General features: G+C 42.8%; 1 protein-coding gene across 1 annotated transcript in view; it reads right to left on the bottom strand.

Annotated features, from left to right (window-relative positions):
• LRRK1 (leucine rich repeat kinase 1) overlaps positions 1 to 16,671 on the bottom strand; it is a 122,898-nt gene that overhangs the window by 67,792 nt on the left and 38,435 nt on the right. Inside the window, exons 3-6 of the mRNA XM_080808394.1 lie at positions 15,256 to 15,419; positions 7,063 to 7,234; positions 3,639 to 3,818; positions 3,075 to 3,223 (exon numbers count right to left, since the gene is read on the bottom strand). Coding sequence (XP_080664520.1) covers positions 3,075 to 3,223; positions 3,639 to 3,818; positions 7,063 to 7,234; positions 15,256 to 15,419 — 665 coding nt within the window. The remainder of the gene's footprint in view (positions 1 to 3,074; positions 3,224 to 3,638; positions 3,819 to 7,062; positions 7,235 to 15,255; positions 15,420 to 16,671) is intronic.

The raw sequence follows: 16,671 nt of genomic DNA, 5'->3' as shown, positions 1-16,671 counted from the left end.
AATCTCATTAAAAATATAAAAAATAAAACCACATTGAGATACCACCTTACACCAGTTAGAATGGCCAAAATTAGCAAGACAGGAAACAACATGTGCTGGAGAGGATGTGGAGAAAGGGGAACCCTCTTACACTGTTGGTGGGAATGCAAGTTGGTGTAGCCAATTTGGAGAACAGTGTGGAGATTCCTTAAGAAATTAAAAACAGAGCTTCCCTATGACCCTGCAATTGCATTACTGGGTATTTACCCCAAAGAAACAGATGTAGTGAAAAGAAGGGCCATCTGTACCCCCAATGTTTATAGCAGCAATGGCCACGGTCGCCAAACTGTGGAAAGAGCCAAGATGACCTTCAACGGATGAATGGATAAGGAAGATGTGGTCCATATACACTATGGAGTATTATGCCTCCATCAGAAAGGACGAATACCCAACTTTTGTAGCAACATGGACAGAACTGGAAGAGATTATGCTGAGTGAAATAAGTCAAGCAGAGAGAGTCAATTATCATATGGTTTCACTTATTTGTGGAGCATAAGAAATAACATGGAGGACATGGGGAGATGGAGAGGAGAAGGGAGTTGAGGGAAATTGGAAGGGGAGGTGAACCATGAGAGACTATGGACTCTGAAAAACAACCTGAGGGTTTTGAAGGGGCGGGGGGTGGGAGGTTGGGGGAACCAGGTGGTGGGTATTGGGGAGGGCACGTTTTGCATGGAGCACTGGGTGTGGTGCAAAAACAATGAATACTGTTACACTGAAAAGAAATTTAAAAAAAATATATATATATAAAATAATATAGATAAGATAAACAAAATACAAAACCTTATTAAAGAACATGAAAGTTGTTCTTTAATAAGCTGAAAGCTGCACAAATAGAGTCATCAGGGAAATGCACAGAAGAAAGAAAAAATGTCTAATAACAGTCAAGATATTTTCCAAAAAAAAACCAAACAAACAAACAAGTAGAAAACATGCGTTAATAGTCTGTAAGACTTAAATGAAATGTCTGTTCTCAAAACAGGATGGCATTTACCTAGAAACAGATTAATAGGCCCGTGGACCAGTATGGAGAATCCCAAAATGCATACAGATAGATACTGGGGAAAATAACAATGATGACATCTCAATTCAGAAGGGAGAGGAAGCTTTATTTTAAAACTGTGCTAGAATAACTGATCAGCCATATAGAAAAGATGAAAGCTAGATTCTCTCCCTCATACCTCACATACAAATAAATACCAGAAAAATTAAAGCTTAAAATGTAAAAACTAAAAGAAAAAAAAATATCATGAGATATTCCAGGAGGAAAATATTTATATAAAATTGAGGGGGAAATGACCTTCTTATATAACCCAAATGCTAGAACAAAAAAGAGATTTGAGGGATGCCTGGGTGGCTCAGTCGGTTAAGCGGCTGCCTTTGGCTCAGGTCATGATCCCAGAGTCCTGGGATCGAGTCCCACATCCAGCTCCTTGCTCTGCAGGGAACCTGCTTCTCCCTCTGCCTCTCCCTGCCACTCTGCCTGCCTGTGCTCGCTCTCTCTCTCTCTCTCTGACAAATAAATAAATAAAATCTTAAAAAAAAAGAGAGATTTGATTACATATTCTCATATCTTTGTTATCACAAAAGAAAAAGCAGGGATGGGGAAAATATTGGCAACATGTATGATTTAAAAACAAAAAAAGGTTTAAAGTCTGAGATACAAAAAAGATCCTTTATAATGAGAAGGAAGAGATGACCAACCGTTCAGGAAAATAATCAACAAACAGTAACAGGCAACTCAAGTGAGGGGAGATGCAAATAGTTCATGAAGATAGGAGAAGATGCTCGATATTCTTAATAACAACAGTGTGGACATCAAAACAAGGAGATCTCATTTTCATCCAACAGACTGATAATATTAAAGGGTTCCTGGACATCTAATGCTGGCCAAGGTTTGGGAACAGAGATTCCCACATAATGCTGGTGAAAGTGAATCACCATAGCTTTGGGGGGAAGTGATTCCCAAAAAAACCCACTTTGGGGACTTTGATCTACAGAAGCCAATATCCCAGAAAACCAGGTTGTATAACAAAGGGCAAAACCCAGAAATAATCCAAATGTCCACCAATGGGAAAAGGACTAAGCTATGTTCCATCTATAGATTTATGGCATGTATTTAAAGAATGAGTTGTAGCCACAGTGACCTATCTAGAAGGAGTCCATGATAGATTGCTGAATTTAAAAAACCAAGTTGAAGATAATGTGAATAATACAACACTATTTTTATTAATAAAAGGAAAACTAAAACTATGTCCTGTGTATTTTTCCAATTTTATTCAGATATACTTGACATATAATAGTGGGTAAGTGGGGTGGGGGTGGGGCGCCTGCGTGGCTTAGTTGGTTAAGCAACTGCCTTTGGCTCGGGTCATAATCCCAGGATTCTGGGATCCAGGCGCATCTGGTTCCCTGCTAAGCGGGAGGGTCTGCTTTTCTGTCTTCCTCTGCCCCTCCTCCCTGCTTATGCTCTCTCTCTCTCACATCAAAAGAAACATCTTAAAAAAATATTGGGTAAGTTGAAGGTGTACAACCTGCTGATTCAACACACTTATCGCAAAATGATTACCATCAGAGTGTAAGCTAAAACCTGTATAATGTTATCTAATTACCACTCTTTTCAAGTGGTGAGAACACTTAAGGTTTACTCTTTGAGCAACTTTCAAGTCTAGAGCACAGTATTATTAACTATAATCACAGAGCTGTGTATTAGGTCTCCAGAACTTAGCCACCTCGTAACTGACGTTTGTACACTATGACCAACATCTCCCCATTTCCTGCACCCTCTAACCCCTGGCAAATCATCTACTCTCTGTTTCTAGGGGTTTGGCTTTTTCTGATTCTACATGGAAGTGAGATCATACAGTATTTGTCTTTCTGCATCTGACTTATTTCGTTTAGCACAATGCCCTCAAAGTCCATCCATGTTGCTGAAAATGGCGGGATGTCTTTCCTTCTTATGACTGAAAAATACTCCATTGTATATATGTACCACCTGGTCTTTATCCATTTATCCACGGGCAGTGGCTACTCACCATTTTCCCTGGACAGCTGCTGGACAAGGCACTAGCTTCGATAAAATACTTCCTGAGGAGATGTTTGCTGGGGTCAGGACTGTCCAGTAAGATGTAGGAACAGAAAAAAGCCCCATGCCGAAGCAGGAATATGGCGATGTCTTCATTTCCTAAAGAACGGAGAATGGCATTCAGATGTCGAGTGTGTCGCAGCTGGTCCAAAATGGCAGACGCTGATATGTGAAATGGGGATGAAAAGGGTAGTTGTGCTGGTGGACCTTCTCTATGACTTCTCTTGAGGTGGCAAATTCCTGTTCGTGGGAGGCGTTTTGTGGCACTCTGCCCCGTGGAGTGTCTCCTACTATGGTCCCATTTGCCACAGTTGGTACCTGTCACTGAAATCCCGTTGCAGGGGTAAGTGGGGCCAAAGACGGAAGGTGCAGACATTTTGAGAGAGAGGCAAATAATGGAGTTTGCAAATGTCTCTACACAGGTGTTTCAAGAGCTAGAAGGGAGGAGAAAGACAGGGTCCCACATCTCCAACCTGCAAGGGTTCCCATGGGTGGGACTGACAGGGGAACCCACCTGACTTGATGGCTGCGTACAGCGGTAAGCGCACGATGACAGGAAACTCATTCTTCCTGACTGCGTAGCTTTCTGGGTCGGCCCCGTGGGTCAGGACGAGGAGCTTCACCAACCCCAGGTGCCCTTGCTGGCAAGCCAAAGCCAGCATCCAGTTCAGCAGCCGCTGGGGGCTGCAGGGACCTGGCAGGAGATGACAGGACAAACGGAAGGTGCCACTCTGGGGTTTTGGTTGTTCCCACCCTGATCTCCCCTCGGACCATTGATAATATTGAGCTGTCCTATTTCCAGCCAAAAGTCGCTTCTGTCAAGTCAGTAGTGTCTTCTCGAACAGTCCCTCTGAATTGCATATGCCATTTTCCCATATCATTATAAATCCTCTCCTCATCACACAATGCCGAGTGAGGAAAAGTAGCATTCCCAACAGCATATATGGTACGATTGTAACCGGATAAAAAAAATGCATGTGTGGAAATAAGACTAAAAGGTACTACCCCGTGTTGCAGTATTATCTCTCGGTAGCAGGGATTGTGATCATTCCCCTCACCCCTTTCCCCATCCCCAGTCCTGACCTCATGCCCAGAACAGCATTACATACAGGGACATGGGCTTTGGAGACAAGCACCTTAGGGTTAAAATATTTTAGCTGTGTAATCTTAAACAAATTTCTTAACTTCTCCCTGACTCAGTTTACCTGTTGATAGAATGGGAATAATAGCACTTGTCCTCCCAACTTTAATGTGAGGATTGCATGACATAATGTATGTCAAGCGCCCAGCTCAAAACATTCTAACTCATTATTTGTCATTATGTTTTTAGAGTACTAACACTTTCCTGCATTTCTAAATTATCCATGAGTACATATATTACTTTCAAAAATGAAAGAAAAAGGGCTTTGGTGAAAGAAAGCGATCTAACTATCCAGCCTAAAACTTTGCAAATTACTCCCTGCAAGAACCGCCTACTTAATTCCAGGAGGAAATAACACTTAGCGCGCTGAAGGAACAGGGACAGCGTGGGCTGAAGTATTACAGTATCTTCAAGTTCAAAGTAAATGCAATGTCTTTTGGATGTAGCGGCCATGGAAAAATGATCTCATCCTCCATGCTGACACTTCCCAATTGCATCATAGCATTGTCTCATTTCCAGAGGCTGGGAGTCCTTAGGAACCCAAGTGCTCCCAAGCAGGGAGAAAGGGACCCTCGCCTCCATGGTAGGAAACTGACCAGGAAGCAGAGGGGAGGTCGGGATGGAAGAAATGAAAATCCAGCACAGAGGGTGCCTGGCGTAGTGCCTGGGTTGCAGCAGATGCTTAATCAGTGCCTCCTCTTCTCCCTCTGATAACTAGAATTAACAATTCAAAGGAGGTGGTACTCCAACAGATATTAACAAGTGATCTCCAACTCACTTCCTGCAACTGTATCTAGAGAAATGCAGTCATCATGCTGTTAACTTCTGTTGAGGATGGATGTCTACCCATCCGAGGAGGCTGTCTAAGGCTATATTTTATAGCCATGATTTTAATATGAGGAAATCAGAGCTCAGAGGAGTTTGGGAATTTGCCAGAAGCCCCACAGTTGGTAAATGACAAAGTCAAGACGTAAACCCTGCAAAGCTAAAGGATTTAAACACTCAAAACCAAAGGGTGCTCTCTTAACCATATAAACCCCACACGTATCTTCTGAGGCCCAAATCCAATGATACTCTGGGAGAGTCCCATTAGGGTCTCCATCCTTCCTCTTCCTCCTTTGCTCCATTTCCACTCAGCTACGGAGACCAGACAGTAGATAATGACGTACTTGGAATGACATCCACAACTACACAATGATGTGCCTACCCCTATGAGCCTCTCATCTCTCCTCTTCTCAAACTCTCCCTTGTTCTCAAGTTCTGTCTTGTGTGTCTTCTGGTTTCACAGACAGACTCCTGACAGTGGCTGCCTTCCCCCCGGTTTGGGAATTCATAGGGACACTCGCTGTTTTGCCCATCTCTGCACTTCCTGCAGGGTCTAGAACGATGTTCTAGACTCCTTTGGTCCTCAGCAACTCTGTCCCTAGTTGAGGTGAAGATAGGATGCCCCAAAGCAGCTGACAACCATGCTCATGTCCAGCCAAGCTCCCTGCTTTGCGAAAGTGGGCGACCGAAGCCCTTCCCTCTCTGGTCTGCCAAGTAAACACCTATGAACCCTGCAAAAACCCAGCTCAGGCGTCAGCTCCTTATGAAGACCAGAAAAGACCATTCTCTATGTGTGCTCCCAGATCACTGTGTAAATACTTCACCCTCACCATGATTACACTACATAGAATTACTGGGCTTTCTGCTTCTATTGTCTCTGCTTAGCCAGGAGCTATGAAAGATCTGGGATCACCTTTGTAAAGAAGTCTGTGTATCTCTTAAGTTTTTCAGAATGCACGGGAAGGCAATAGTGAGAGACTCATAGGATGAATGTTCAGTAAATTCAAAATGCACAATTAGGTCATGAGCCAGCCGGTGTGGATGATTTGGGGCTAGAACAGAGCTAATCTTGGGGATCCCTGAAGAGAGGGAGTCTGCCCTCAGGGACACCCAAGCTCCTCCTTGCCTTCCTATGTTTCACTGGACCCAGTATGCACCTGTGAGCCATAACACAGTCCTGATTTCTGCCCTTAACCTCATTCTCCCTCTAGACATGTGAAGGGGGCACTGGCTTAGAACCAAGTCCGACCACAAAAAAGCACACTGTGGGACAACTCCCCTACTCCTGACAGGACGGCTACATAGTATGTGGGGCCCAGTGCAAAATACAAAGGTGAGCCCCTTGTTTAAAAAAAACATCAAAAATTTCAAGATGGCGACCATGGAGTGTTGAACCAAGCACGAGCCTTCTGAGGGCAGGGCCCACACTGTTGCACACCCATGACGCTGGCCGTGCTCCCAAACAAAACCCTAACTCCCAAAGACCACCGCTAAGGTAATAATGCCTTGTGAAGAAATGAGGTACCGAGCCATAAAAAGGCATGGAGGAACTTTCAATACATGGTGTCGGGTGAAGGAAGCTAACCTAAAAGGTAGATGGGCATTCTCTACTTCCACATCCACATTTCCAAAAATCTAAAACTTCTTTAAGGACAAAAACTATTAAATTTTTTAAAAAGGGACATAGGTCCATATTTTCTATCAAATATGGCGTCAGAAAATTAACCTCCTCAGCTCAAGGAAATGAGACTTGGGGGATGGCAGGGTTTTTTTTACTGTGGACTGTCTGTGTGATGGCCCAGAAATCTGGTTCTCTCACTTGGTGAAAGCGTAAAGAAACAAGAAAGCCCACGCCCACCCTCACCGCCCCCCCACCCTGACCCCCACCGGCAAACGTCTGTCTGGTCTGTCTGATTCCTGAGAAGAGGTGATTCCCGAGAGGCGGGCAAGGAGCTCAGAGCCTGGGATGTACCTGGCAAAGATTCGAGCAACTCCTGCACGACGTCCGTATGCCCAAAATGAGCCGCCACCACAGCTGGGTTGTCGTCGGTGGGCTCGGTGGGCAGCTCCACCCGTCTCTCGGTGAGAAGATACCGGACAGTCTCCAGGTCACCGTAGGCCGCTGAGATGCTCAGAAGCTGGCCCTGGTCGACACAGAGCAGGGACAGGACTTCAGTGAGGTGGACGCTGTTGGGAACAGCCAAGACAATCCACTGCACATGCTTCCCCAAGCCCACGGGCGAGCCTGGAGCCGGGCTGTCTGGGATCACGCCACAGGGTCACGGACGGCTGCTGAGGACTTGAAACGAGGCTCGTGCAAAGTGAGAGGGGCTGGAAGCGTCCAATCACATGCAATTTCAAAGATTTAGTGCAAAAATGTCAACTATCTCGTCGATCAGTTTTCTACGGAGGACGTGTTGAAACGATCTTTCATACATTCAGATCAAAAAATATGACTGTTTCACCTGTTTCTGTTTACTTTTTGAATGTGACTGCTAGACCATTCGATATAAATGTGGGTCCCATCCTGTTTCTTCGGGACAGCACTGCTCTTCGCCTTAAGCTTCACAAGGCCGGGGAGTAAGCATCCCCATCTGAAGCAGTGTATTAATATGTGGACAAGGACATGGGGGTTCAGAGACGTGTTGTGACTCGCCCAAGATCACACAGCTAGAAATGGCTCTGGAGGACCGTACAAATGGCCCCGACTTTTCATGGGCTTGCTAGGTCTGCAAAAAAAATGCTGGATTGGCATGTACAGAGTTTGGCTGCATTACTGAAACTTTAAGTCTTCCTGAAACCTGGCTAGTTCCGATGGACTTGGGCATCTGTAGGGTTCAAGGAGGCGGATGCAGAATTGATCCACGTTGGAATTAGGCTGCCTGTGCCAGCGCTGGCATTTACCAAGGACGTACTGTGTCTAGGATACCCGGGGCAATCCGTGACCTTCATGAGTTTACAGATAAATCTGAGTCTGGAATCTGCATAAAACAGACACAAGCGAGCATATTTTACTCCTAATACAAGCGTATTAGGAGTCAATTTCAGGTGAGACAGGCAGGGATGGGTCAACAGAATCCCAGGGATGAGAACTGATATATTAGGTAGGCTCTTATCATGTGTGGGATGCTGCATGGAGCGTTTTATTTACATAGTCAACCTTAGTCCTGATAACAGTCTTAACCGTCTTATCTGCTGTTGATTAAAGAAAAAAAAAGGAGAGAGTTATTTTACCTGCAAAAAGAAAAAAAAATTGGGAATAGCCAGGAATTGCAATTCAGGACCAGGAGACTACGGTGAACCACAGGCAAGTCCGGAGAACAGAATAAAGGGACTTGGTTTTATAAGGGAAAGGAGGAAACTGGGAGGGTGTTTTACTGAGTTCCCATTAGCTGGGCTGTTGCCGGGCAAGGAGAAATTCTTCCTTCTTCCTGCTGGGGTATGGAAAGGAAGCTGCTTCTCCCTGGGTATGCAAGGTTTGCTTCTTAAGGTGAGTGGTGATGCATGAGAACTTGCCCTTCAGGGCTTCCAGACTCCCATTTTAAATAAGGTTTCCTTTATTTATTTTCACACTGTGTTTCCATCTTGTGGCTGAGGAAGGAGGGAGTTTGCAGTCTGCAGAACTAGCCAGGATTTGAACTGGGGTCGGTCTAGCCAAAGCCTATGTTCTCTCCACTCTGTCCAAGACTTCCCAGGAAATGTGGGACTTGGAGGGAGGCCCGCGTTGTGTAAGTGGAATGAATGAGCTGGTCATGTGAGGTATGCATTCCATATGGCCAGGAAAGAAAAACCCACTGGCCTGCCAATCTGCCCAGGGTGGGGTCCCCTAGGCCTGCCATTCCAGGAAAGCACTTGCATTAGGGAGAAAAGCCACAGGGACTGATTAAATGATTCACCACACACAACCAACAGCTGTCTAGACTCTAGCGGGTGAGAAGCTAAAAAGCCCCGTCCTCAAGAAGTGATGATGTCACAGGAGCCAACCCAGAGGCCAAAAGGAACCAGAAGGCAGGAAGGGTCCGGGCTGGCCCTCTGGCTAGAGACAGCCCAGAGGCTCAATGGTATGTGTGTGTTTGTTTGTTTTCCTTCAAACAGCATAGAAAAGTTTAAAATGCAAAGGAGGCCTCCCTCCATGCCTCTCCTTCCTAACGCCCTTTTGCAAAGGAAGTTGCTCTGACATAGCCTTCCAGAATGTGTACATCTACATCCACACATGGGTAATCCCACATGAAACCAAACGCTTTTTTTCACTTCACCCATGACAACTTTTACTGGCGTATAACAGCCCTACAGAAAAGAGCACACACTGTGTTCAGTCTCACGAATGGTTACAAAGTGAACACATTCATGTAGGGGACACCCAGACCAGGGATGTGAGATTATCTGTGCCCAGAAGTCCCTTTTCTGCCCCGTTCCGGTCACGGTCCTACCTGACCTAACCACTACCCTGACTTCTGACACCATAGATCACTTTTTGCCAGTTTTTATATATTATTAAAGAGGAATTATACTTTGCTTATTTTTTTGTTTTTTTTCCCCCTTTTTTGCTCTGAAATAGAGATTCTTAGCAAAGACGGTCCTGAGGGGCATCCATATTTCTGTCACTCCGTTTCCCCCAGTGGTGACAGCTTACACAATTGCAGTTCAAGATTAAGACCCGTAATTTGACATTAGTACAATGTGGGTATATCGTTCTGCCATTTTTGTCACGTGTGTATACATTTGAGTGATCATCACCAGGTAGAATTACTCCATTGAGAGATCAGCCTCTCCGGAGCCCCCCGCCATCATGAACCCCAGCAACCACGAATCTCTTTTCCATCTCGATTATAGTTTCATCATTTTGAGAATGTTATACAAATGGGATCGAACAGAATGTGACCTTTTGGGATTTTTTTTTTAATATCCTGCTCAACATAATGCCCTCGAGAGTCATCTGAGTGGTTGTGTATTTCAAAGAGTTTCTTTATTTTTTTTAGTTTTTAAAATTTAAATGCCATTAATTAACATATAGTGTACTATTTGTTTCTGAGGTCGTGTTCAGTGACTCATCGGAACACCCAGTGCTCATCACATCATGTCCCCTCCTTAGTGCCCGTCATCCAATTACCCCATCCTCCCACCCTCCACCCCTCCAGCAACCCTCAGGTTGTTTCCTATGATGAAGAGCCTCTTAAGGTTTGTCTCCCTCCCTGGTTTTGTCTTATTTCCCCCTCCTCTCCCCCGTGATCCTCTGTTTTGTTTCTTATGTTCCACATATGAGTGAGATAACATGATAATTGTCTTCCTTTGACTTATTTTGCCTAGCATAATGCCCTCTAGTTCTGTTCACATCATTGCAAATGGCAAGATTTCGGGGTTTCTTTTGATGGCTGAGTAATATTCCATTGCATATACACACCACATCTTCTTTATCCATTCATCTGTCAGTGGACATCTGGTCTCCTTCCATAGTCTGGCTATTGTGGACCTTGCTGCTATAAACACTGGAATGCGGGTACCACTTCAGATCACTACATTCGTAGATTTGGGGTGAATACCTAGTAGTGCGATTGCTGGGTCACAGAGCACCTCTATTTTGAACTTTGTGAGGAACTTCCATACTGTTTTTCAGAATGGCCTTACCAGCTTGCATGCCTACCAACAGTGTTAAGAGGGTTCCTCCTTCTCAAAGAGTTTCTTTATAATGTTTAGTATTATATTTATATTATATTTGTAGTATTTTACATATTTTAGTGTTTATATTACATATTAAATATTTTATATATTTTATTACATATTTTATATATTTGCATATTTTATATACTTATATATTTACGGTTTACATCTATATTATATTATTTTCCATTGTATGTTCAACAATTCATCTGCTAGGAATTCTATGCTGTGTCCAGTTCTTACTACTAGTAAAGTTGCTATGAACGATCACACTCAGATTTCTGTGTATGCATAAGTTTTCATTTCTCTAGGTGAAATGTTCAGGAATGCACATGCTGGGTCATAATGTAAATGTATTTTTTGTTTTTTAAGAAACTGCTGAACTATTTTCCAGAATGGTTGTTCCATTCTCTATTCTCACCATGGTGTATGAGAGAGAGTTTCTCTACACCCTCACCAAAATTTCATGTTGTCACTATTTTTTTTTTTTTAAATCTTGGCCATCCTAATAGATGTACGGTGATATTTCATCCCGGTCTTAATTTGCATTTCCCTAATGGCTAAAGATGTTGAACAATCATTAAGTCTTTTCATGTACTTATTGGCCATCTGTGCTTACTCTTCAACAAAATGTTTCTTCAACTGTTTCATCCATTATTTAATTGGGTTGTTTGCTTTTATTGTCGAGTATTGGGAGATTTTTATGTATGAACTAGGTATGAGCCCTTTGTCAGATAGGTGATTTGCAAATATTTTCTCCAAATCTGTAGCTTGTCTTTTCACTCTCTTAACACAGTCTTTCTCAAAGGAAAAGTTTTTTAATTTTGATGAGGTCCAATTTATCAATTTTTTATGGATAATTTCTTTCATGGGTATTCTTATTTTTTTTAAGATTTATTTATTTTAGAGAGAGGAGGCATGAGCAAGGTGGGGGGAGGGAGTGGGAGAGAGAGAATCTCAAGCAGACTCTGTGTTAAGCATGGAGCCTGACACGGGGCTCAATCCCACAATCTTGAGATCATGACCTAAGCTGAAACCAAGAGTTGGATGCTCAACTCACTGAGCCACCCAGGTGTCCTTCTTTTATGGATTTTCTATGTAGACTGTCATGTCATCTGCAAATATAGTTTTATTTCTTCCTTTCAGATGTGTATGCCTTTTATTTCTTTTTCTTACCTTACTGCACTGGCCAGAACTTCCAGTAATAGACAGAATATAATTATGTATAATTATTCTAAAATAAAACTGCTAGTATTATATTGAGAGCAGATATCCTTGCCTTATTCCCAATCTTAGGGGTAAAGCAGTCTTTCACTATCAAGTATAAAGTTAGTAAGTTAGTTGTAGGTTTCTCTAGCTGTTCATCAGGTTGAAGAAGTTCCCCTCTGTTCTTCATTGTCTAACAGTTTCTATCATGAGGGTATTACATTTAGTCAAATGCTTTTTCTGCATCAAGTGTCATGATAATGTGATTTTTCTTCTTGAGTTTATGGCTTAATTCATCCAAATTGTTGTAACAAAATACCATAGATGAAGGGGCACAAAAACAACAAAAATTTATTTCTTACAGTTTGGTGGCTGGAAGTCTGAGATTTAGGGTGCTGGCCTGTTCAGGTGAGGGCCTTCTTCCTGATGGCTGATCTCTTGTTGTAGCCTCATGTGACAGAATAAGGCTAGGGGGCTTTATGGGATCTTTTATAAGAGCACTGACCCCTTTCAGGAAACCTCCAGCCTTATGACCTAATCACCTTCCAAAGGCCCCAGCTCCAAACACCATCACATTATTCAACATACACATTTTTGGGGGGACATCAACATTCAGTCCATAGCAGTCTATTAATAATGGAGGACTTCATTGATTGATTATTGAGTACTGAACCAGTCTTATATCTCTGGAACAAATCCCACTTGGTCACGGTGTAATACTCTTTTTATATGCTTCTGAAATCTATTTGTAATATGTTAAGATTTTTTGCATCTATATTCAAGATGGACAGTGGTCTGAACTTCTTTTTGTACTGTCTTTATCTGCTTTAGGTATCAGGTAGACTGGACTCACAGAAATGTTGGAAAGTGTCCTTAGAGTTGGTATTAATTCTTCTTTAAACATTTGGTAGAATTCTCCCATGAAACCATCTGGGATTTCTTTTTAGGAAGTTTTAAATTGTAACTTGAATTTCCTTAATAATTAAAGGGTTATTAAAATTATGTATTTTATATGGGATATGCTTTAGTTTCTATTTTTCCAGCATTGGTCCATTTCATCTAAGTTGTCAAATTTATGTGTGTAAAGTTGTTCGTATCGTTCCCTTACAATCCTTTTGATATTTGCAGGGTATGTACAGATATTCCCTCTTTCTTCCTGATATGAGTGATCTTTCTCTTTGTTAGTTTTGCTAGAGGTTTGTCAATTTTGTTGATCTTTAAAAAAAAATACCTTTTGTTTCATTGATTTTCTCTATTGTTTTTCTGTTTAAATTTCATTAATTTTCTACTTTTATTTCTGGCATTTCCTTTCTCCCACTTGCTTTGGATTCATTTTGTGACTTCTTGTAGTTCCTTCAGGTGTAAGTTTGGATTATTACTTAGACTTTTCTTCTTTTTTAATGTAAGTATTTAGTGCTATAAATTTCCCTCTCAGCACTGCATTAGCTGCGGCCTACAAATTTTGACATGCATTTTAGTTTTCATTTAGTTCTTTTTGAGGGGGGGGGGTTTCCATTGAGACCTTCTCTTTGACCCATGGATTATTTCAAAGTTTGTGATTAGTCTCCAGGTGCTTGGAGATTTTCCTATTATCTTTTTGTTATAAATGTCCAGTTTGATTCCACTGAAGTTAGAGAACATATTCTGTCTGGTTTTAATTCTTTTAAATGTGCTGAGGTTTACCTTGTGGCCTAGAAAATGCACTCTATCTTGAGATATGGTTTGCAGACCCTTGAAAAGGATGCATTCTGCTCTTGTTGTGTGGAATGTTTCAGAAATGTCAGTTCAGTTCTGTTGGTTGGTGGTGGTTAAGTTCTGTACTTGCTGATTTTCTGCCTGGTCGTTCTAGCACTTGTGGAGAGAGGGCATCAAACTCTCCAACTATTATTGCAGATTTATCTAGTTCTCCTTTCTGTTATATCAGTTTTTGTTTTGCTATTTTGCAGCTCTGTTGTTTGGTGCATGCGCATTTAGGATTGCTATGTCTTCTTGGTGGACGGACCCCTTCATCATTATGAAATATCCTCCCTGTCCATGGTAATTTCCTTTACCCTGACGTCTACTTTACTTGATATTTAGCCACTCCTTTCTTTTGATTAATATCTGCATGGTATATCTTTTTCTATCCATTTACTTTCAACCTACATATATCCTATTTGAAGTGAGTTATTCATAGGCAGCATATAGTTGCTCGTGTTTTTTTTTTTTAAATATACTCTGCAGGGGCTCCTGGGTGGCTCAGTGGGTTAAGCTTCTGCCTTCGGCTTAAGTCATGATCTCAGGGTCCTGGGATCAAGCCCCACATCAGGCTCTCTGCTCAGCGGGGAGCCTGCTTCCCTTTCACTCTCTGCCTGCCTCTCTGCCTACTTGTGATATCTCTCTCTCTCTGTCTCTGTCAAATAAATAAATAAAGTCTTAAAAAATAAAATATACTCTGAAATCTCTTTACATTTATGTATTTGGACTAATTATGTTAATATAGCTATATATTTATATGTTAAATCTAAAGTCTGTCATGCAATTTTTTTGTTTTGTTTTCTGTTTGCTCTTTCATTTTTCTGATTTTTTCCCCCTGCCTTTCTATGGTTTCTGAGACATTTTTAAAATTCCATTTTGATCGGTCAATAGTGGTTTTGAGTGTATTTCTTTGTATTGTTAAGGTGGTTGCTCCTGGTATTACATACATAGCTTAATAATTCCACTGGTTCAGTGTTTTATCAATTCAAGTAAAGTATAAAAACCTTTCTTCCTTTACAGAATTTATAACCAGATGGGAAATGCTTGATGTAATATTATGTAAGGATAAGCAGCATACAAATCTATATATACAATATGACTGTATCTATATCAGAAACAACAACATATGCACAGATCAGCAGACAGAGAGAAAATATAACGAAACTGTTAAGTGGGACTGTTTGGATGCATTAAGAATTAGGTTACTTTCTTTTTCTTTTCCTCTCTACTTTTACATATTTCTAAGTTTTCTTTTTTTGAGCATGTGCTATTTTTATAATGGAAGACAAGTGTAAAAGACTACAGTAAGTTGAACCTTCAGATCGGCCTTTTGGTGTTCACATTTGTTACTCCTCTGTCCTCTGGGAAGGTGAAAGGGTGTGCATGGATGGGTGGCAGGTTGAGAAGTTGGTTTGAAAGGACCAGCAAACATAAGTTTACATGTGAAAGGAGGTTAAAAAGATCCCCATTATGATTATGATGATAACAAAAGAAATAATCCGAGTGGTAACATTCATCCAAGCCAGATCCCCAGTCTGGCTGGAGGAGCCAGCATCGACCCTACCTTCTCCAGCTGGGATGTGCTTTCATCACAAGCCTCTCTGAGCAGGTGCCGGGCCCTGCTGGGGTTTCCTTGCTTGTATGCAGCATGAATGCCTTCTGTCCTGGGGCACTGTGCTGTGGGGTCACCGCCTGGTGTGGACGGTTTGCTGCCCATGTCCTCAGCACCTAGGTAGACAGAAGCACACACACCATGTCACCATCACTGGCCAGGGCTGCTCATGGGGATCACTGGAGAAGAGAGCAGCATGTGCTCTCTATGACATCCATCTGAGGCTTTAGAAAGAGAAAGGAATGGGCCTGAAATAATGCCAGTGTCATGGATGACAGCAGACCCCGGGGCCTGCAGCCCTGGGCCGGGGTGGGGGGATGGGGGGTACTTCCAGTGCGGGGCTGGTGCTCAGCCGAGCTGTCTGCACAGCCACACTGTGCTGTCATGGAGGGGGTCCAGGACACCTAGGGTGGTTGTCTGGCTGGTGACAGCCAGGCTGATCTCTCTAACAGCAACAGAGTAGCAGGGACTTTGGTAGGAGAATGGGTGGTCCAGCCAAACTATCCCCCTGCTGTCTCCCTCATGGGGATATAGTATCTAGTGGTGGTAGAAAGAAAGGCCTCATACTAGGGATTTGGAAATCTAGCCCTTCTCTGCCTAGAAAACCCCACCAAGGGCATGGGATTTAGAATCAGCAGCCCTCATCCATAACTGCCCTTGCACAGGTGTGCCACATTATGATCTTGGCAATCTCCTGAAACTCTGGGTCTTGGGACCCTGGCGCAGGGTGTCCCTAGGATGTCTCCTGACTCTGCCATTGGGTTATCTGCAATGTGGCTCAGCCATCGGTCAGTATCTTGCTGTTCTCTAATAGTGGACACTGGCTGTATGGGGTGGAGGGTGGGCCAGGCTGCTCCAGGACAACTGAGCAGCTGGCACTATTTAGGAGGAGGGGTCAGCTTTGCAGGAGGCCAAGAGGCAGAATGCTGGGGCATCTACTGAGTGGCTGTGATGGGCCGAGCACTGTACCGGGTACTGAAGATGCAGAAGTACGGGAAGTCAGCTCCTGCACTCACAGAGCTAAGTAGTATTCCTTAAAAGACTGCAAAGAACGAGGAGTTATGTCCTGATCATGTTGAGTGAAATAGGGAGAGAGTCCAACCATTCTTGGCCAGGTCCACACAGTCAGTAAAAGGCAAACCTGAACAGAAGTTTGGTCCCCCAGCTCTCAGGCTGGGGTGAACCCCTTCCATCTCTCTGTGGCCTCTTTGAAGGAATGAACAAAAAAGAAGCTTCTTCTCATGTGAAAATCATGCTGAGAAGGTTGGCTTCCAAATATTCCTATCACAGAAGCAAATCACACTATAGCAGCTAACTTTTGGGGAAAAAAATTAATTTATTTACAATAGCATAAAACTACATACTTAG

This window comes from Martes martes (assembly GCF_963455335.1).
Source record: "Martes martes genome assembly, chromosome: 7".
Classification (NCBI taxonomy): Eukaryota; Metazoa; Chordata; class Mammalia; order Carnivora; family Mustelidae; genus Martes; species Martes martes.
This window is presented reverse-complemented; position numbering and strand designations above follow the sequence as displayed.